Here is a 20,220-nt window from a genome sequence, read left to right on the forward strand (position 1 = left end):
CTCTTAGGGTTGGCCGGAGATCTCTCGTAGCCACAGCTGGTCTCCAGGGGACAGGGATCCTTCCCCTGGGAAGAGAGGACAAGCTTTTGAGTTCATGGCACCTTGCAGACCAACGAAGTCTAGCCCTGAGCATCAGCTTCCCTGTGCATTCACACGGCTTTTCAGAGTATATAAATAAATATTTATTTATGTAAATAAATAACATAAATAAATAAAATATCGGGCGAAGTATGCGTGCACACAAAAGCTTCTACCCAGAATTAAACTGTGTTGCTCTCAAAGTTTCCAGAGGACCCAACCTTTGTTCTTGTGCTTCAAGCTAACGCAACTAGCCCCCCCCCTGGAGAAGACAGCCCCTCCCACACCCTGCTCAAGTCCCTCCCTGAACCCCTCACTCCCCAGACCCTCTCAGGGAGGGTCTGTAGCCAACACAAGAGAAGGGTGTTTTGTGGTGGACTGGGGAAAAAGGGGGGCGGTGAATGGAGGGGCATCAGGATTAGTGCCTCTGAAAGTGGAGGTTCTCCTCAGCCACCATGGCTCGCCACCACCGATGGCTTTATCCTCCGTTAATCTATCTAATCCCATTTTAAGGCTGTATATTCTTGTGGCCGTCACTACATTCTCTGGCAGCCCACTTTATAATCCCTCTCTGTCAAGTGCTAGGTTCAAATGGGTCGCCATGTTGATCTGAAGTAGCACAGCAAAATCAGAGTCCAGTAAATCCTTTAAGACCAACAAAGACTTATTCAGGGCGTGAGCTTTCGAGTGCAAGCACTCTGATATTATTGCGTCAAGTGGTGTCTCCTTGGGCCTGTCTTGAACCTACTGCCCATCCGCTCCACTGGACTCCCTCCACCTAGTCTTTTGGGAGAGGGAGAAAGAAATCTCTGTGAGCCCTCTCCGCCCCGGGCATCCTTTTGCATGCCTCTCTCATGCCCTGCCTTTGTCGCCTCTGCTCTCAGCCCCAAAGCCCCCCACTGGCCAGCCCTTCCTCGGAGGGAAGGGGGCCCAGCCCTTGCCCTGGTTTCAGATTTCTGGCCGGTTCTGCACTGCTTATTGGATGCTCCGTCCTGTCAATCCTACGGGACTCGTGTCGGGGAATCCACCCCAAATAAATGCAAGAGGCTCGGGCTGTCTGACCGCATTACGAATCAAGATCCTCTCCTCGCTCGGCTTCTGCACTCCCCCGAAACGCAAATGTCGCCTCGCCTTGATGCTATTTTTAAACCATGAGCACCGGCAGCTGCCCTTGCTCATCAGGCTTCCCAATTTCTTGCTGCAGAGCCCTGCGAACGGAGGACTGGGCTTGTGCACAGCAGGTACCAAAGGGTCTCCAAGCCTCACCCCCCCCCCCGTCTGTCCTTCCAGGGGCCACCAGACCCCGCAAGGAGAATCCTGCTCACTCAGTCCTCGGGGGCTGCTTACAGGAGCCAGGTTTCTGCTGGAAAAACTTTCCCAGTCTGCTAAGCAAGGCTGAGCAGGTGGGCCCTTTGGACCGCAGCCGTGCATTTGAGGCCTGCCCGGTTGGTCTTGGTCCCCTTCTGACACCCAACGCAGACGTCAGAGTAGAGACACCAAGCAAAGAACAGGACAGGAGGGCCTGGCTCTCCCCCCCCCCTCTGCTGGATTTCTCAGCCACACAAAGGGACACATTGTGGGGCTGGAGCAGCACGCAGGAACAGGGCCAGTTCTTGCCGGGGAAAGACACAATAGAAGCCGGGGGGGGGGGAGGCTTTTGAAAGAGAGAAGGGCTCCTGCACAGCTTGAGCACGGAGGCTTGGGTCAAAGGGATCCAGGGAGGGTGGCCTCGCTCAAAGGTCTACTCGCGTGGAAGGGGGTCAGAGCATTGGGACACCCCTTGGCTGCTCTCAGGGGCCTTCTTGATCCCGGCTGGACACGTCCCAGTCCTTCTGCCACTTCTTGACAGTCTCTGTCCCCAAGGCGGCATCAGGGTATGATCCAGTCCTCTGGCACAAACTTCAGGCCCTCCATTTCTGCTGTCAGGTTGCAGCGGATGATGGCCACCCATCCGGATTTCAAGACAAGGGCTGTGCTCGGCCTGGCCAGCCTCTGCACAGCAGCCTCGGGCTTCCTTGGTCCTCTCCCCTCCGAGGACTGACCGCCTTTGGGGGCCCTTCGTCTATGCTGGGACGGGGGGCGGGGGGGCTTGTTCCATGCAGACCTGTCCTTCAAGCCCCTCAAACCGCTCCGAGCCTCCAGGAAAGACCTCCATCTTGGTCTCCCCCCCCCTCCCCCAAAGGACAGGAATTTCCCTGTCTCAAGTTCGCAGACATTTAACCTCCTCCTCACCCCCCACAGCATAACCTCCCCAGACATCAGCAAGGGCGCTCCCCAAATAGCTTGCTAATTGCCACGTCTACAAAATCTGGATTCCCCGGCCCTCCAGGCTCTTCAATCAGTCCCATCGCTGACGTGGAAGTCACACCGGATCACCCCACCTTAGCCTGTTCCGGACGCCTTACCTGTCCTGCTGCCTACACTCGCTTGTCCTGCACCCAAGGGGTTCCTCCCCCATCGCTGTGCCTTAAGCCAGTCTACTGTGGCTTGGAGACCTGGGCGGGGAGACTGTAGTTATTTGAGGTTTCTATCCAGACTCTGCCCTGATTAAAGCACAGAATATACCTTCGGGCTTCAGATGTCAGCAGGGGTACCAGGACAGGGCGTCTCCCACAGCAGCTTTTAAACCGCAGAACTGGGTTAGTTTCCTGGCTCTTCCTTCCACATGTAGCCTGCTGGGTGACCTTAGGCCAGTCCCAGCTCTTCTAGAGCTCTCTCCGCTCCACTGACCTCACCAGTCTGCCAGTCTGCAGACAGGGTGGACCTTGATGGACGAGGGGTCTCCTTCAATAGAAGGCTGCTTTGAGTAGAAGCATTGGTTTTTATACCCTGCTTTTCACCACTCGAAGAAAGAGTTGGCTTTTATATGCCGCTTTTCTGTACCCAAAGGAGGCTCAAAGTGGCTTCCAATCGCCTTCCCTTTCCTCTCCCCACAACAGACACCCTGTGAGGGAGGGGAGGCTGAGAGAGCCCTGAGATTACTGAAGGAGAAGAAGAGTTGGTTCTTATATGCCGCTTTTCTCTACCCAAAGGAGTCTCAAAGGGGCTTACAATCACTTTTCCTTCTCCCCACAACAGACACCCTTTGAGGGAGGTGGGGCTGAGACAGAGAACCTGCTCTGAGAGAACAGCTCTAACAGGGCTGTGACTGGCCAAAGTCACCCAGGAGGCTGCAGGTGGGGGAGGAGGAGTAGGGGAATCAAACCCAACTCACCAGATTAGAAGCTGCCACTCTTAACTACTATGCCAAGCTGTACTCATTGTGAGAACGGGATAGAATTAATGCCTAGTTTATGGGACGGGGAAATGGCTCAGTGGCAGAGCATGTGCTCAGCATGCAGAAGGTCCCAAGTCCAACCCCTGGCAGCATCTCCACTTAAACAGAACCAGGCAGGAGGGGATGGGGAAGACCCCCGCCTGAGACCAGGAGAGCAGCTACCAGTCTGAGCAGGCAATGCTGACTTTGGTGGACCAAGGGGGAGGGGGGGAGGTCCTGATTCAATGTAAGTCACCTTCAGGGTTTATTGTGTCTCCCACAGGAATAACTTCATGAATATCCCCCATGCATCATGTAACCCGTTCCTTCAGGATCTGGTGTTAACCTCCCCCCTTACATGTGAGGAAACCAGCCTCCCATGGGAGAGCAAGCGTCTTACGCAGAGACAAGGGCTCCGATCCCCTTCCCTGCAGGGCAGACGGGACAAGAGAGCACTCAAGACCCAGGATCAGCCTGTATCCGATACTCAGTAGTTTATTGTGCAGACACACAACCACTTGGGACAGGAAACACACTCAGTAGGGGACTACGTTCCACCCTAAAGGAGAGCCCCGGCCTTGCAGAACACCCCCCCTCCCCGCCCAGCCCCATTAACCTTTCCTTTAAACCTGGTCTAGATGGGAGAGAAAGAGAGAGAGAGGGAAAAAAAACTTCTAGAACAATGCAGATTACAAGTTAGTGCATACTCATTCCTTGGAACCAAACAAACCAACAAAAAAATCCACAGGACCACACAAAACATGGAAGACGGACATCACCGCAGAGAAGGTGCTCTGGAGAGGGGGCAAGGGGGTCGGGGAGGAGCCGGTGAGAAAGAGGGTCCGTAGTGCTTCTGCTAGACATATTACCACTCGCTGCCGTTCCTGAACAGAGGAGACCCCCCCACCCAATCCCGTGTGGATTGTGGCCTCGGCAGGCGGGAGGGAAGGAGGGAAAGCTCGGGGCCCCTCCACAGTGGGCATCGGCCCGTTCAAGCCCGTGCCAGCGCAGAAATAGGGCCCGTCGGTTCCGAAGACGGGTGGGAATAAAAAGGAGGCGCGGGACGGGGGGTGCGGAGGAGAGTTCTTCACGCCACTTCCTCCTCGGCCTCCTCCTCAAACTCCCCCTCTTCAGCCGTCGCGTCTTGGTACTGCTGGTACTCCGAGACCAGGTCGTTCATGTTGCTCTCGGCCTCCGTGAACTCCATCTCGTCCATGCCCTCGCCCGTGTACCAGTGGAGGAAGGCCTTGCGCCGGAACATGGCCGTGAACTGCTCAGAGATGCGCTTGAAGAGCTCCTGGATGGCCGTGCTGTTGCCGATGAAGGTGGCGGCCATCTTGAGCCCGCGGGGCGGGATGTCGCACACGGCCGTCTTGACGTTGTTGGGGATCCACTCCACGAAGTAGCTGCTGTTCTTGTTCTGCACGTTGAGCATCTGCTCGTCCACCTCCTTCATGGACATCCTCCCGCGGAAGACCGCAGCCACCGTCAGGTAGCGCCCGTGGCGGGGGTCGCAGGCCGCCATCATGTTCTTGGCGTCGAACATCTGCTGGGTCAGCTCCGGCACCGTCAGGGCGCGGTACTGCTGGCTGCCCCGGCTGGTGAGGGGGGCGAAGCCCGGCATGAAGAAGTGGAGGCGGGGGAAGGGCACCATGTTCACGGCCAGCTTGCGCAGGTCGGCGTTGAGCTGCCCGGGGAAGCGCAGGCAGGTGGTCACGCCGCTCATGGTGGCCGAGACCAGGTGGTTGAGGTCCCCGTAGGTGGGCGTGGTGAGCTTGAGGGTCCGGAAGCAGATGTCGTAGAGGGCCTCGTTGTCGATGCAGTAGGTCTCGTCCGTGTTCTCCACCAGCTGGTGCACGGAGAGCGTGGCGTTGTACGGCTCCACCACAGTGTCCGAGACCTTGGGCGACGGCACCACGCTGAAGGTGTTCATGATGCGGTCCGGGTACTCCTCCCGGATCTTGCTGATCAGCAGGGTGCCCATCCCGGAGCCGGTGCCGCCGCCGAGCGAGTGGGTCAGCTGGAAGCCCTGGAGACAGTCGCAGCTCTCGGCTTCCTTCCGCACCACGTCCAGGACGGAGTCGACCAGCTCGGCCCCTTCCGTGTAGTGTCCTTTGGCCCAGTTGTTCCCGGCTCCGCTTTGGCCTACGCAGCAGGGAAAGAGTGGGGACGGGGGAAGGGGTTAAGACGGCTGGGGCACCAACGGGGGCCAAGCCCAGCTGCGGTTTCTAGAGAGCCGTAAGGAGGCAAAGCCGTCTATTATGGGAAACAAGCAAAATTCTTCTGAGCTGACAGAGCAAGATGGAGCCCACGTCCACCTGTGCAAACAGCACCTGTATGGAGGAGCTTCTGAAGCCATTTTCTAATAACTTTAGAAGAGCCAGAATTCATGGAACACTCCTGGCCACCATGCTCAGACTCCCAAATTCCAGCAATTAAGAACATAAGAGAAGCCAGATAAGGCAGTGGCCCATCTAGCCCAACACTGCATCACACAATGGCCAAAGCCCAGGGGCCATCAAGAGGTCCACCAGCGGGGCCCGAAATGGCCTGCCTTTTATTGCTGTAGCAAGACCATTCCTGCACTTACAGTCGTCCAGATGTTGGACTGGGAGTATTCTGTGTGCCATTTTGATGTCTGCCGTTCTAAGCAGCAGACTGGCTAATTGATGATATTTTGGAAAAACTGGAGGGGGCTTCTAGAAGGGGCTCCTACAATCTTAGGGAGAATATTCACAAATCCAGCTCTGCCTTCCACCAGTTTCTGTTCTCAGGAAGGTCAAAAGTTCTATGCAGTGGCAGAATTGCACACCTGCAACCATACAGCCAAATATTCTTAAGGATCTAACCCAGGGGTAGTCAAACTGCGGCCCTCCAGATGTCCATGGACTACAATTCCCAGGAGCCCCTGCCAGCGAATGCTGGCAGGGGCTCCTGGGAATTGTAGTCCATGGACATCTGGAGGGCCGCAGTTTGACTACCCCTGATCTAACCCAACAGAGTGACCAAGGTCTCCACAGCACTCATCAACTTTCCTGCCTCCAAGCCAGTTTTTTCATGGCAGCACGGGGATCTTCACGGTGTGACAGAAGGCAAGCTGCAGCAGCAGCCATTTTGTCCTTGGCTCTGTCTCTGGTGGCAGCCATTTTGTGGCAGTGCCCACCCACAGTGCTGTGTCAATTCCAAAGGTGGCCTCAGGCTCCGGTTCTAAGCAACCCGTTCCACAGACAGTTCTCATTTAAAGATATTTCTGTTCAGGAGCATTACAAAAAATTACTTGTATCGTCTGAAATAGGAGGTGTAGGAGGGCAGTGCCGTGGCGCAGAGAGGAAAAGTGATGGCGGTGTGCCAGCTTCAAAGTGGGGGCGGGCGGAGCCAAAAGGATAGGTTAAATGGCTGGCAGCATTTAACCCTTCCTTGGCATTCCCCCCCCCCGATCTCCACACACACTGCCAGCCACTTAACCCCTCCTGGGAGACTCCCCGCTCCCCCAGCCATGGTGAGAGCCCTGGCTGGGAGAAAGGGGGAAGCAAACGTGCCTAATTGGCTTGGCTCGGTTTGGGTGGGGATCTTTGGGCTCAGTTTGGGGGCCTCCCCGAATCCCAAACTGAACCGGGTTTTTTTAAAGGTTTGTGCCCATCTCAACACAGCCCAGCAGGGGTCCTCCATCTTTTGAGCCTGTTGGTAACCCTGGAATTCTGAGACAGTGTGGTGGACGCAGCCACAAAATGGCTGCTCTCAGAGGTGGAGCCAAGCACAAAATGGTGGCTGCAGCGCCCCTTCCATCCTCTAGCGAAGACCCTTGTGCTGTGGTGCCAGAGCAACAGGCAGGGCCCCCCCATGGTGCCGCCCCTGGCTGCAAAACCCTGCCCTGCGTGTTGCATCCAGTCCTGTAACTTTCCTGGAGCACTTGGGGCTGGAATCCCTCCCAGGACTGCCTGCGCAGCTGGCTGCTTCCTCCAAATCAGTCACCCACAAGAGTCTCTCTCCGTTTCACGAGAAACACACCACGTCCGGCACGGACCGAACCCGTGGGCTCCCGCAGCCTTCCCAACCGGCTCCTTACCGAAGACAAAGTTGTCCGGCCGGAAGATTTGGCCAAACGGTCCAGACCGGACGGAGTCCATGGTGCCGGGTTCCAGGTCAACCAAGACAGCCCGAGGGACATACTTGCCGCCTGAGGAAGAGGGGGGGGGGGGAAGGAGACTTAAAAATGGGGCAAATATCCACCTGTGACAACAGCCCCCACCCCATTACTTTAACCTCCGAGGGTCTGCCCCCTTGCCAGAGGGAACAGACTCAAATGTTGCCTGCAGACCTGCTTCGGAGCAGAAGGAAAACAAACCGATGACCGCTCGGTTGTAGGATACCCAAATAAAGCCGTGATTGATGTTACTGTTTATTCAAAACAACGGCTGGAAACCACACTGGCTGAATTGCCAGTATCCGAGAATAAAGAAAACACGGCCCTGGCGTATGATACAATTCTTTCTTTCTTTCTTTCTTTCTTTCTTTCTTTCTTTCTTTCTTTCTTTCTTTCTTTCTTTCTTTCTTTCTTTCTTTCTTTCTTTCTTTCTTTCTTTCTTTCTTTCAGGGGGCCTCCTGGTCTACTAACAGACCCTCCTCTCTAAAGTGACCGGTGGGGCTGATCCAGCACTGGGGGATTTGGCAGCCCAGTCCTGTCAAAGGCCAAGCGTGCAAAAGGGAAACCAGGTACCCGGATCCGTGCCAGCCAGTTTGGTGGACCAATCGGGAGCGTTACTGATTCAGCCGGGCCGGCGTTCAAATTAATGTTTGTCTTTCTCACCTAGAAGCAGGATTTGGAACTGCAGAATTTTGGAACAACGTGTTACGTTCCAAACAGTATGTTTTAAACAAAGTGAGACACAGTATCGCATCCGTAAACAGTGTATTTCAGCGGACCGCTCTGTTACAATGTCTCTCTCCTTTCTAAAAATGCATCCCCCCCCCCCCTTGTCCATAGCTTTCCTATTAAATTTCACGCTGCTGATCCAAAGAAAATTTGTAGATAAACCAGAGTTAAGCCTGGGCATAAGACCATAAGAGAAGCCATGTTGGATCAGGCCAATGGCTCATCCGGTCCAACAATCTGTGTCACTCAGGGGCCAAAACGCAGGGGCCGCCAGGAGGTCCCTCAGCAGGGACAGAACTCCAGAAGCCCCCCCCCACTGTGGCCCCCCAAAGACAGAGCCCCTCTGCCCCAGTTTTCCATCTATACCTTGTGGCCAATAGCCACTTATAGACCTCTGCTCCTCTGCTCTTGAGGCTGCCTGTGCTCCTATCCTCCACCACTTCCTGTGGCCGGGAATCCCACCTGGGTGAAGCTCTATTTACCTGTGCAAAAAGCCCTCCTGAATAATTCTGTTTTGCACAGTCAAGAGAGCAGAAGCAGGCCGTTCCCTATGGGAGGGGCTGAGAGTGCCTGGCAGAGAACAGAGGGAAGCATTTGGGGGTGGGGGTGGGAAAAGAAGAGATGACTGCAGGTGGATTTCTGCAGCAAGGACCACAGGGTGCTTCCAGGGGACTCTGCTACCTGTACTACTCACCTGAGGCCTCATTGTAGTAGACATTGATCCTCTCCAGCTGGAGATCGCTATCTCCATGGTAGGTGCCAGTGGGGTCTATGCCATGCTCATCGCTGATGACTTCCCAGAACTGTTGGAAAAGGGGAAACCTTTAGGGATAATCAGGGGACCAAACCCCTATGAAAAGTCTCTCTTCACCACTCAGGAACTGGGGAAGGAAGCAGATTAGTACTGGCATGCACAGGACAGCTGCCAGGGGCCTGGTCCACATGGGAGCTCATCAAGAGATGCTCCTACCAGCAATAAGAACATCAACACTGCCCTGCTGGATCAGTCCAGCCTCCTGCCTTCTCACACGGGGGCCAACCGGCTCACACCAGCCAACCAGTTGGCCCAACCAGGGGCCAACAAAAGGGCCTGGAGTCTGAGGCCTTCCCCTGAAGAGCCCTTCCAGATCAGACCAGTGAAGGTCCATCCAGTCCAGCATCCCTTCTCACACTGGGGCCAACGAGGTCCTCTGGAGGGCCAGTCATAGGGCAGAGAAGCCAAGGCCTTCTCCCTGCTAAGTACCTCAGAAAAGCCCTACTTGGTCAGACCAGGGAGGGTCCCACCAGTCCAGCATCCTATCTTCCCACACAGTGGCCTACGAGGTCCTCTGGAGGGCCAGCCACAAGGAGGAGAAGCCAAGGCCTTCTCCCTGATAAGGACCCTCAGAAGAGCCCTGCTGGGTCCACGCAGTCCAGCATCCTATCTTCCTACACAGTGGCCAACCATTCCTCTGGAGGCCCTCCAACAGGGCAGGGAGACTGAGGCCTTCCCCTGATGTGACCTCCTGGCACCAGGATCCAGGGTGGACCTCCTCTGAATGTGTAGGTTCTCTTTCATGGCCATGGCTAGGATCACTGACAGACCCGTCCTCCAGGAAGGCATCTAAACGCCAAGCCACCCTGCGCCCTCCGGCAGAGAACACGTCCCCTTTCAGCGCTTGCATTGCTCACATGGGGGAACCGCCTGACAGCTGCTAGCTAGACGGGGTACGACTTGGATTTCCCACTCCACAGAGGAAGGGGAGAAGCAACATGAGGCGGATGCATTACCTCGCAGCTCCAGACGGCTGCCGGGAGAACAGCCTTGGACCTCTCACCTGTCATTTTACACCTGCCTCCTGCTGGGGAGCTCAGATAACTGGCCAGCCCCCTCTGGGGTATCAGCTTCTCTCCACTGCCCCAGATCAGGGACCAGGCCATTCAGGCACCCAATGATCTCCAAAACCAAGACGGCAGATGGGCAGTGGCCCACCTTGACGGGGATCATTCTCCGCAGCATCCCGGGGGTATCTGAGGAAGAGAACGTTGACCCTCAAAAGCTCACCCCCCCTCCTCAAATAAATCTTGTTGGTCTCTAATATAGCTGTTCACCCTTGATAAACACTTTTCGGCAGAGGTTTACTGCAGGGGCAAACCCATTTCTTGAATTGAGGCCACCTCCTTGGGCCACAAGGAAAAACAGGGCAGGGAGGTCTTCATAACTGAAGTTAAATAGGCCAGGTCAACCATCAGAGAAGTCAGGTGATGGGAAATGGCCTCTAAACCTCTCTTGACTTGCAGGGTCGCCCATCCAGTCCAGCCTCCCACCTTCAGGGCCAGCCACAGGGCAGAGAGGCCAAGGCCTTCCCCTGAGAAGACCCTCAGTAGAATCCTGCTGGGTCAGGCCAGGGAGGGTCCCTCCAGTCCAGCCTCAGTCCCGTCTCACCCAGGGGCCAGCCAGTTCCTCTGCAGGGCCAGCCACAGGGCAGAGAGGCCGAGGCCTTCCCCTGAGAAGACCCTCAGAAGAGCCCTGCTGGGTCAGGCCCTCCAGTCCAGCCTCCCATCTCACCCAGGGGCCAGCCAGTCCCTCTGCAGGGCCAGCCACAGGGCAGAGAGGCCGAGGCCTTCCCCTGAGAAGACCCTCCGAAGAGCCCTGCTGGGTCAGGCCAGGGAGGGTCCCTCCAGTCCAGCCTCCCCTCTCACCCAGGGGCCAGCCAGTCCCTCTGCAGGGCCAGCCACAGGGCAGAGAGGCCGAGGCCTTCCCCTGAGAAGACCCTCAGAAGAGCCCTGCTGGGTCAGGCCAGGGAGGGTCCCTCCAGTCCAGCCTCCCGTCTCACCCAGGGGCCAGCCAGTTCCTCTGCAGGGCCAGCCACAGGGCAGAGGCCGAGGCCTTCCCCTGAGAAGACCCTCAGAAGAGCCCTGCTGGGTAAGCCAGGGAGGGTCCCTCCAGTCCAGCCTCCCGTCTCACCCAGGGGCCAGCCAGTTCCTCTGCAGGGCCAGCCACAGGGCAGGGAGGCCGAGGCCTTCCCCTGAAAAGACCCTCAGAAGAGCCCTGCTGGGTAGGCCAGGGAGGGTCCCTCCAGTCCAGCCTCCCGTCTCACCCAGGGGCCAGCCAGTTCCTCTGCAGGGCCAGCCACAGGGCAGGGAGGCCGAGGCCTTCCCCTGAAAAGACCCTCAGAAGAGCCCTGCTGGGTCAGGCCAGGGAGGGTCCCTCCAGTCCAGCCTCCCGTCTCACCCAGGGGCCAGCCAGTTCCTCTGCAGGGCCAGCCACAGGGCAGGGAGGCCGAGGCCTTCCCCTGAAAAGACCCTCAGAAGAGCCCTGCTGGGTAGGCCAGGGAGGGTCCCTCCAGTCCAGCCTCCCGTCTCCCCCAGGGGCCAGCCAGTCCCTCTGCAGGGCCAGCCACAGGGCAGAGAGGCCGAGGCCTTCCCCTGAGAAGACCCTCAGAAGAGCCCTGCTGGGTCAGGCCAGGGAGGGTCCCTCCAGTCCAGCCTCCCCTCTCCCCCAGGGGCCAGCCACTTACAAGGGCCAGCCAGGAGGGATGGGAAAGACCTTGATTGGGACCCTGAAGAGCAGCAGCCACTCTGAGCAGACAGCCAGCCCCAGGGTCCAGTTCAGCACATGGTAGCTCATCTTCTTATGCTCCACACCTTGACACCCGGAACCAAGTAGGGCTGAGCACCTGAAGGATTCCTTCAGTTTTGCCAGGTCATGCCCATCTGCCAGTCAGGCCCCTGAAGGTGGGCGCATGCACACCAATGCTCAAACAGCCCCCCTACCCGAAAGAGTCAACCACAGCAGGGAAGACTCCAGAGCGGGGTCCCTCAACACAGGAGCCAGAGTTACTGAGACCTGAGGGAGTCTGGCCCAGATCCCTTCTCACTTGTGAGATGGAGATCAGGAAGAGATGGGTCACTGCTGGGCACTCCCCGCCCTTTCTTACACGTAACTTTGAGTCAGGGATAAATTTCCAGATTGGCCTGGCAGGGGTAGTCAAACTGCGGCCCTCCAGAATCTTAGAGTTGGAAGGGGCCATAGAGGCCATCTAGTCCCACCCCCTGCTCAACGCAGGATCAGCCCTAAGCATCCTAAAGCATCCAAGAAAAGTGTGCATCCAACCTTTGCTTGAAGACTGCCAGTGAGGGGGAGCTCACCACCTCCTTAGGCAGCCTATTCCACTGCTGAACTACTCTGACTGTCTCCCCCCTTCTGTCTCTTCAGCCCGGGGGTCCTGCTGGAGCCGAGAGTTGCCCCTCCCTCCCAAGGCAGGATTCCTGCCCAGCAGTTCAAGCCAGGGAGCTTCCTGGCCACCGTCCGCACGGAGGCATTTCTCCACACAAAATGGCGTCTCCGTGCCAGCTGGAGCCGCGGCAGCCTGAGTGGCAGCTTCTATTTATACCCAGCAGCCGGCGAACACCCAAAGGGGGAGCCGGAGAAGGGAAGCAGAAGACACCCTAGCTGCCGCTTCTCCTCCCCCTCCCCGCAGGGAGAGGCTGGCCCTGCAGGCGCAAATCCACCCAGCCCAAGAGCCAGGAGGAGGGCAGCAGGCAGACGTGCCTGACGGTTGTCTCTTCCCGGCCCAGCCTGGCCCAAGGGCGTGCGGAGGTGTCAGAGGCCAGATCCTTCCCCGGCATTCCCGCTGCGGGTGGGTGAGCTCTGAAGGATCTGCTGTGCCCTGTCTTTTGCCTCTCCTCCCTTTGGGGGTGTCCCGGTCCCCTGCCTGTGGCTGGGCTTTCCAAGGGAGCTCTTGCCACTGACAGGCGGTCCCAGCCCAGCTCTGAAGAGGCACAGGGGAAGATGCGCCATGCACACCGAAATCCCAGCCAGAGAGCATGGCCGCTGCTGCCTTTGCTCCGCAGGAGAGCAAGATGGTTCTCGTGCCCAAAAAGGGTGAGGCCGCAGCCTGCTGGGCTCTGTGCAGGAGAAGCACACCCATGCGCTCACACATGCGCCCACCAGGAAGCCAATGGCGCTCCCTCAGTGCATAACTGCACTTGGAGGCCCATCTGAAGCCTGTGACTTGCATGGCACGCAGCCCCCCCCCCTCCTCGGTGCATGCCCGCCCTGTTCATCTGTGCAGATAAGTCTTTAAGCTCCTTCCCCTTCTTAATGCCCTCAGATTCCCCCCCCCCGCCGGATCTTAGCTGGAAGGCGAACAGATGTTCCGGGAGAGGCGAGGGGAGCAACCTCAACCCCTGGGAGGGGCTCCCGGCTTCCCAGCAAGGGGGCGGCCCGGCAGAAGCGGCCGAGGGCCCCCAAGAAATGGGCCGGGGCAGCGGGAGGGAGGGGAGGGGGCCTTCGGAAGGAGCGGCCCCACCAGCCGGCACAAGAAGGGTGCTGAGTTATTCCCAGCCAGGTGCCCCTCCCAGGCGCTGACTGAGCGCACAGACGGCGGGGAGGGCGCAAGCTCCGTGGTGCTGGCTCAGGCCCAGCTCTCTGCAAGGTGGCACATTTGCATCTTCGTGCCATGACTGCAGAGCGCACGGGCGGTGTCTGTGTTTGTGGGCAGGGAATTCATACATCAGTCCCCCATCTTTCTTTGCTGGGGAACAGAGGGCAGGACATTTTGGGCTCCCGAGAGGTCAGACAACACAGAGTATTTATTTACTCCCTTTATGCCTGGCCTTTCACCTCTACGGGGACCGCGCAGGCTGTCCCTTCCTCCACTGGCTCCCCACGACAACCCTGTGAGGCGGGCGTGGCTGCAATGGTGCGACTGGCCCAAGGTCACCCAAGCAAGCTTCCACAGCAGAGCGGGGACTGGAACCACAGCCGCGGCACTCAACCCCGAGCAAAGTTCTTGTTACACGCATGTTCCAACCATGCCAGGCCCCAATCCGTCGTGCGAGGCCCCAGCCACGGCTGTGCCAAGCGGTTCCCTCTCCCCCCCACCCCCCAGCCAATCGGCATGGCCGGTCAGAGAGCGGCTGGAGGGGGAGGGGAGTGTGCCCGCTGGCAGTGCTGCTTCCCGGGAGAGCCCAGGGGGCACAGAGAGCGCACAGCCCGGGCCGCGTGACTGCCAGGCCGCGCCGGACAAGCGGGTTGTGCTTCTGACCTATTTCCCGGAAGAAAAGCGGGGAAAGAACACCCTTAAGGACAAACGGGCGGCCGGGAAAACTCTCCTGGCTCTAGCAGCCTGCAAGCTCCCACCACCTGCAGCTGCCATGCGGGGGTCTCTGCTTTGGTGCTGAGATGCCCGTCAAGGATGCTGGAGGGGACGGAGCCGGCCCCCCAGGCAGCCATTGGGGCAAACCAGGAGGGCGGTTCTGAGCATGAGCAGGAGAGAGGTCAAGGCCTTTTGGGGGAAATGGCTGGAAGGCACCGGCAACCCCAGTTTGGGGGAATCAACTGCTTTGAAAGCCCCCCCCCCCCCCCCGGGAACCTTGCCAATTCAGGGAGCAAACCTAGGGACTGTCTTGCAATTCTTACACAAGGGTGTCCTCAGCTGGAATCTGAGTAAGAGGGCGGGCACACAAAAGCTCGTGGCTTGAATAGGAGTTTGTTGGTCTTAAACAGGGGTAGTCAAACTGCGGCCCTCCAGATGTCCATGGACTACAATTCCCAGGAGCCCCTGCCAGCATTCGCTGGTCTTAAAGGTGCCCCTGGATTGTAAATTTGTTCTAAATTCTCACAATTCTTGCTAAGCGTGACTTCCAACCCACAGGCTTGAGATGGCTGGTCCATCACATTCGGTATTGTCTACTCAGGTTGGCAGCTGCTCTCAAGGTCCTGAGGGAGGGGGCCTTTCCCGTCCCCTCCTGCCGGGTCCTTTTCAGCCAGAGCTGCTGGGGGTGGAACTTGGGACCCCCTGAGGCAGGGCCCTTCCCCAATCTCATGAAAATATTTGAAGCTGACTGTCAGATCCTGAAGGTCAGCATTGCCCACTCAGGCCGGCAGCAGTTCTCCAGGCTCTGGGGCCAAGCTCATCTCGGGCCGGGTCCCTTCCAACCGGAGCAGCCGAGCATCGAGCCGGGGCCTCCCGCGGGCCACTGAGCCGCAGCCCCTCCGAAAGCACAAGCAGCTCCTTCGGCCCTCCGAGCCAGCATTGCTGAGCCCGGCTGGCAGCGACTCCCATCGGGGGCTCCCCTCCCCTCCCCATCCCCTCCCGCCGGCCCTTTTCCCGCGGAGCCCCCGCGCGATGGAGCCCGAAGACCCGCCCGGCCGGGACCAGCTCTGCGGCTCTCCCCAGCACCGTTCCGCCGGAGCCCGCAGGCTGCACCGGGGATCCTGGAGCCGGGAGGGGGGGGGGGCAGAGGCAGCCACGCGCCGGGACTGCGGCTCCTTCCCGGGAGCTTGGCACCGGGCCCGCCGGCCACTGCAGCCTGCCCAGAGAGGGGGGGGGAGGAGGCCGGGGGCCAGGCCAGGACGGGCGCCCCCCCCCTCTGCCGCGCGGCCAGGCGGGAGCCATGTTGCCGGCCGCATTGCGGACAGAGCCCCCCCACCCCCACCCCGGGTTCCGCCGCCAGGGCGGGGGAGTGGTGCGTCCGCCGCGCCCTGACCTTGGCCCCGATCTGGTTGCCGCACTGGCCGGCCTGCAGGTGCACGATCTCCCTCATGGTCGTCGCCGCCGCCCGCTGCGCTCCTCGCTCTGCCGCCGCCGCCGCCGCCGCGCCTTAAATGCCGCCCGCCCGCGGAGGGAGGGGCCGGCGCCGGCACTGCGCATGTGCGGCCGCGGCCTGGTTTCCCCCCCCCCCCCCCGTCCTTCCCGACGGGCCTGCGGCTGGCGGGGAAGCGCTCTGTGCATGCTCGGAGGCGCGCTCGCCCACTGGGCCAGGATGGCGGCGGGCGGGGCGGGTCGTGAAGGGAAGCCGAGTCGGGACTTTCTGGCTCGAGGGTCGCCTGGAATTCAGGATTTCCCATTGAGCAGAGAAATCCTCGACGGGTGGGATGAAGGCTCCGCGCCAGGTCCGGGTGCCAACCTTCAGGGGCGGCCTGGAGGGGTCTCCTAGCACCAGGCCCGGAGCCCCCTGGCCCTGCCGGAAAGGGCTGGTTGGGGGGGCCGGGGGTGCGGGTGGCAACACGGGACGGGGAAGCCCCAACTGACATGCAGTCGCAAGCAGAGGATCGGGTTCAGGTTTAAACCGACTGGGTCCGGCGCCTCGGTCAGTTCCACGGCCTGCTTCGATCCTGCCGCGGACCTCCAGCTCGGTCCTTGGCACGACCACAAGCACTGCAGCCCCGCCCCTCCCGACCTCCCCTCCTGCCCCCACCTCGAAAATCACCAGGTATTTCCAAGCCAGGAGTTGGCAACCAAACCTGGTAGAGCCTCCGCTTGGCATATCAGCCTCGTTGGGCCAGGCAGTTGGTGAGACCCTGGAGAAGAGCGGCCAGTCAGAGTAGACAATACCTTCCTTACCGGGAAAAGGGTCTGATTCAGCATAAGGTGGCTTCATTTGCTTGGGGAGGGACCCTGGCTCAGCGGCAGAGCCTCTGCTTGGCAGGCAGAAGGTCCCAGGTTCAATCCCCGGCATCTCCAGTTAGAAGGACCAGGCAGGAGGGGATGGGAAAGACCTTGGCCGGAGACCCTGGCTCAGTGGCAGAGCCTCTGATTGGCAGGCAGGAGGTCCCAGGTTCAATCCCCGGCATCTCCAGTTAGAAGGACCAGGCAGGAGGGGATGGGAAAGACCTTGGCCGGAGACCCTGGCTCAGTGGCAGAGCCTCTGCTTGGCAGGCAGGAGGTCCCAGGTTCTCCAACTGAGACCCTGGAGAGCACCTCCCTCTATGAGTAAATGGTCTCATCCAGCAGAAGACGTCTTCACATGTAAAAGCTTTCTGTTTTGGGTTAGAATGCAGCATATGCAGAAGAAATCTGCTGAGTTTCATATGTGTGAGGTGTGGTTGTGGAAAATAAAAACAGTGTCGAGTTCAAATTAGATAAGAGCATGACAGGCCCCAAGTGAGTCTGCCTGGAGCAGCAGAAAAGAGGAAGAGTCCAGGATCTCCTTCAAGATGAACATAATTTGTGACCTGGGAGGGGCTTCCGGGAGTCCCGGCCCCCTCCTTCAGCCCCTCCCCTGCCACAAATGGTGTTAGTCTTGAAGGTCCTCCTTCGGACTCTTCCTCTCTTCTGCTGCTGCAGGCAGGTGAACTCAGCTGCCCATCCGGATCTTCCAGTGGCCTCACCCCACGGTTTGCAGTCATCAGGTGGTGCCTGGAGATCTGGAATTACAGGTCATCTCCAGTCTACGGAGATCTGCTGGAGAAAACTGCTGCTTTGGAGTTCAGGCTCCACTCCGCTGAACTCCTGCCCCTCCCGAAACCACCTTCACTCCGGCTCCAGGGGATGGCGAGCATCTCTCATGGATGGCTCCCTTTCCATCTTGTATAAAACAGGCGCCTGAACGTGGCACCTCCCAAGTGCCACGGGACTCCTGTGGTGCAGAACTCTTTACGGTGCATTTTGGCCATTAGCATTGAACCTTCAGCCAAGGGCTGGCCTCACCAAGCCAGAATGACAGTGAGATCCCTCTTTGGGGATTCGGAGGAATCAGTGGCTTTATCTTTAGAAAGTGCCCCCCATCTTCGAAACAGCGCTAGATCCCGGTGGCAGGGGCTTGTGGGTCCTGACCATGTGGGGCTGAGCCCTAAGGGCAGGGGTAGTCAAACTGTGGCCCTCCAGATGTCCATGGACTACAATTCCCATGAGCCCCTGGCAGGGGCTCATGGGAATTGTAGTCCATGGGCATCTGGAGGGCCGCAGTTTGACTACCCCTGCCTCAGGGGCTCAGGGCTGCCCCTGTGTTGTGGCAGGGTGGCTGGCCTCAGTTCTTCAGTCTGCTCCCTGCAGCAGGATTGTGGGGGCTCTGCAGGGCTGCGAGGGGCATTTCTGTGCGCCAGGCGAGCGATTCTCCCAGGGAGGCAGGCTCAGGAGAAGAGGCCCAAGGAAGGAGAGAATGGGCAGAAAGTCTTTGGCACAGGTCCCAGTCCTGGGCGAGGTGCCTCAACAGCTCCCTCCTTGCTTCTGGCTGCTGCTTCTCCCGCTCCCGCCCTCCGTGGGGAATGTACTTCATGTCCTACGTCCCAATGCCTGCCTGTTTCCGAGGCCTTCCCATTCTGTGCTGCATCGGGACAGTCGTAGCCTCCGGCTGCTCAGGGCCTCCTCCTCTCTGCAGTTGGAAGCCAGCAGTGAAAGGCCTCAGATGGCTTGCCAGGCCTGGCCAGAGGGCTGCATTGAGCTTTGCTGGGGAGGGGCCGGGGCTTAGCAGAGCCTCTGCTTAGAATCATAGAAGAACAGGGTTGGAAGGGACCTCCTGGGTCATCCAGTCCAACCCCCTGCACTATGCAGGACACTCACAACCCTCTCGCTCATCCACTGTCACCTGCCACTCCCTTGAGCCTTCACAGAATCAGCCTCTCCGTCAGATGGCTCTCCAGCCTCTGCTTAAACATCTCCAAAGATGGAGAACTCACCACCTCCTGAGGAAGCCTGTTTCACTGAGGAACCGGTCTAATGGTCAAGAACTTCTTCTGGAGGTTTAGACGGAATTTAGAATAATAGAATCATAGAGCTGGAACTTGGAAGGGACCTCCTGGGTCATCTAGTCCAACCCCCTGCACTGCAGGACATTCACAACCCTCTCGCTCAGCCTCTCTGTCATATGGCTCTCCAGCCTCTGTTTAAAAATCTCCAAAGATGGAGAACCCACCACCTCCCGAGGAAGCCTGTTCCACTGAGGAACTGCTCTGACTGTCAGGAACTTCTTCCGGAGGTTTAGACGGAATTTCTTTTGAATTAATTTCATTCCATTCGTTCTGGTCCTTCCCTCCAGGGCAAGAGAGAACAACTCTGCTCCATCCTCTACATGGCAGCCTTTTAAATACTTGAAGATTACTTTAAGAGGTTGCACATAGGCAGATAGTCCTGAAGGGCAGGAAGTGGCCACGCGTGGTGACCCTGTACTACACCTGCTGGGGATCCTCTACATCCCTGCTCACTGGGCCAGGACGGAGCCAAGCCTCCCTGGGTCCCCCCCCCCCGTGCCTTGGAGGTGACCTCGCCCTGTGCCTTTGCTGCAGCCCAAGGTCCCCACATGGTGTCCGAGGGCACCCTGGCACTCAAGTGGCAGCACCTTTCCTCTCACAAGTGGTTTTAGAAAGCGGAGGGGCCAGGTGGGACCGTCGTCTGTCAGGTTTCCGTTTGGCTACTGAAGGTCAGCTATGCCAGCCCTTCGGTCATCAGCTTTGCGTCTTTTGTGTGTCAGAATTCCCAAAGGGTTGGCAGCCCCTCCTGTAGACCCAGGCAGCAGGGACCCCCGTGTTCAGCCGGGGCCCGGGATGATCTCGATGGACTGTGTGGGGCCCAGACCCAGACTCAGGGCTTTCCTCCAGCTGAGCACGATTGCTGGCTTGGAGGACACCACTCAGGACAGTAGCAGCAAGCGAGACATTGTGTCCATTCTGGAACCAACATATTTATTTCTCACACAGAGAATGTATCCTGCCTTTCTCCAAGAACTCGAGGAGACCAACTGAATCCCAACTGTTTCCTAATGGGGAAAAATTTCTTGTGTCTAGTCCTTTTAGATTCAGAGAATCCTAGAGTGGGAAGGGGCCATTAAGGCCATCTAGTCCCACCCCCTGCTCAGTGCAGGATCAGCCTCAAGCATCCAGGAGAAGGATCTGTCCAGCCGCTGCTTGAAGACGGCCAGTGAGGGGGAGCTCCCCACCTCCTTAGGCAGCCCCTTCCACTACTGAACTAGACTCCTAGAATCCTAGAGGGGGAAGGGGCCATGCAGACCATCTAGTCCACCCCCTGCTCAGAGCAGGATCAGCCTCAAGCATCCAGGAGAAGGATCTGTCCAGCCGCTGCTTGAAGATGGCCAGTGAGGGGGACCTCCCCACCTCCTTAGGCAGCCCATCCCACTGCTGGACTAGACTCCTAGAATCCTAGAGTGGGAAGGGGCCATGCAGGCCATCTAGTCCCACCCCCTGCTCTGGGCAGGATCAGCCTCCAGCATCCAGGAGAAGGATCTGTCCAGCCGCTGCTTGAAGACCGCCAGTGAGGGGGAACTCCCCACCTCCTCAGGCAGCCCCTTC

The 20,220-nt window shown here is 58.6% G+C and overlaps 1 protein-coding gene across 1 annotated transcript; it reads right to left on the reverse strand.

The window, feature by feature from the left end:
• Positions 1-3,803: 3,803 nt before the first annotated feature.
• TUBB4A (tubulin beta 4A class IVa) lies at positions 3,804-15,843 on the reverse strand. The gene is made up of 4 exons (XM_077329850.1): positions 15,684-15,843; positions 8,902-9,010; positions 7,401-7,511; positions 3,804-5,479 (listed from the first exon to the last, which is right to left on the reverse strand). Exons 1-4 carry the CDS (start codon positions 15,738-15,740, stop codon positions 4,422-4,424), a joined length of 1,335 nt encoding a protein of 444 aa, XP_077185965.1. The 5' UTR covers positions 15,741-15,843; the 3' UTR covers positions 3,804-4,421.
• Between the last annotated feature and the right edge of the window lie 4,377 nt (positions 15,844-20,220).

This window comes from Paroedura picta, chromosome 3 (genome assembly GCF_049243985.1).
Source record: "Paroedura picta isolate Pp20150507F chromosome 3, Ppicta_v3.0, whole genome shotgun sequence".
Classification (NCBI taxonomy): Eukaryota; Metazoa; Chordata; class Lepidosauria; order Squamata; family Gekkonidae; genus Paroedura; species Paroedura picta.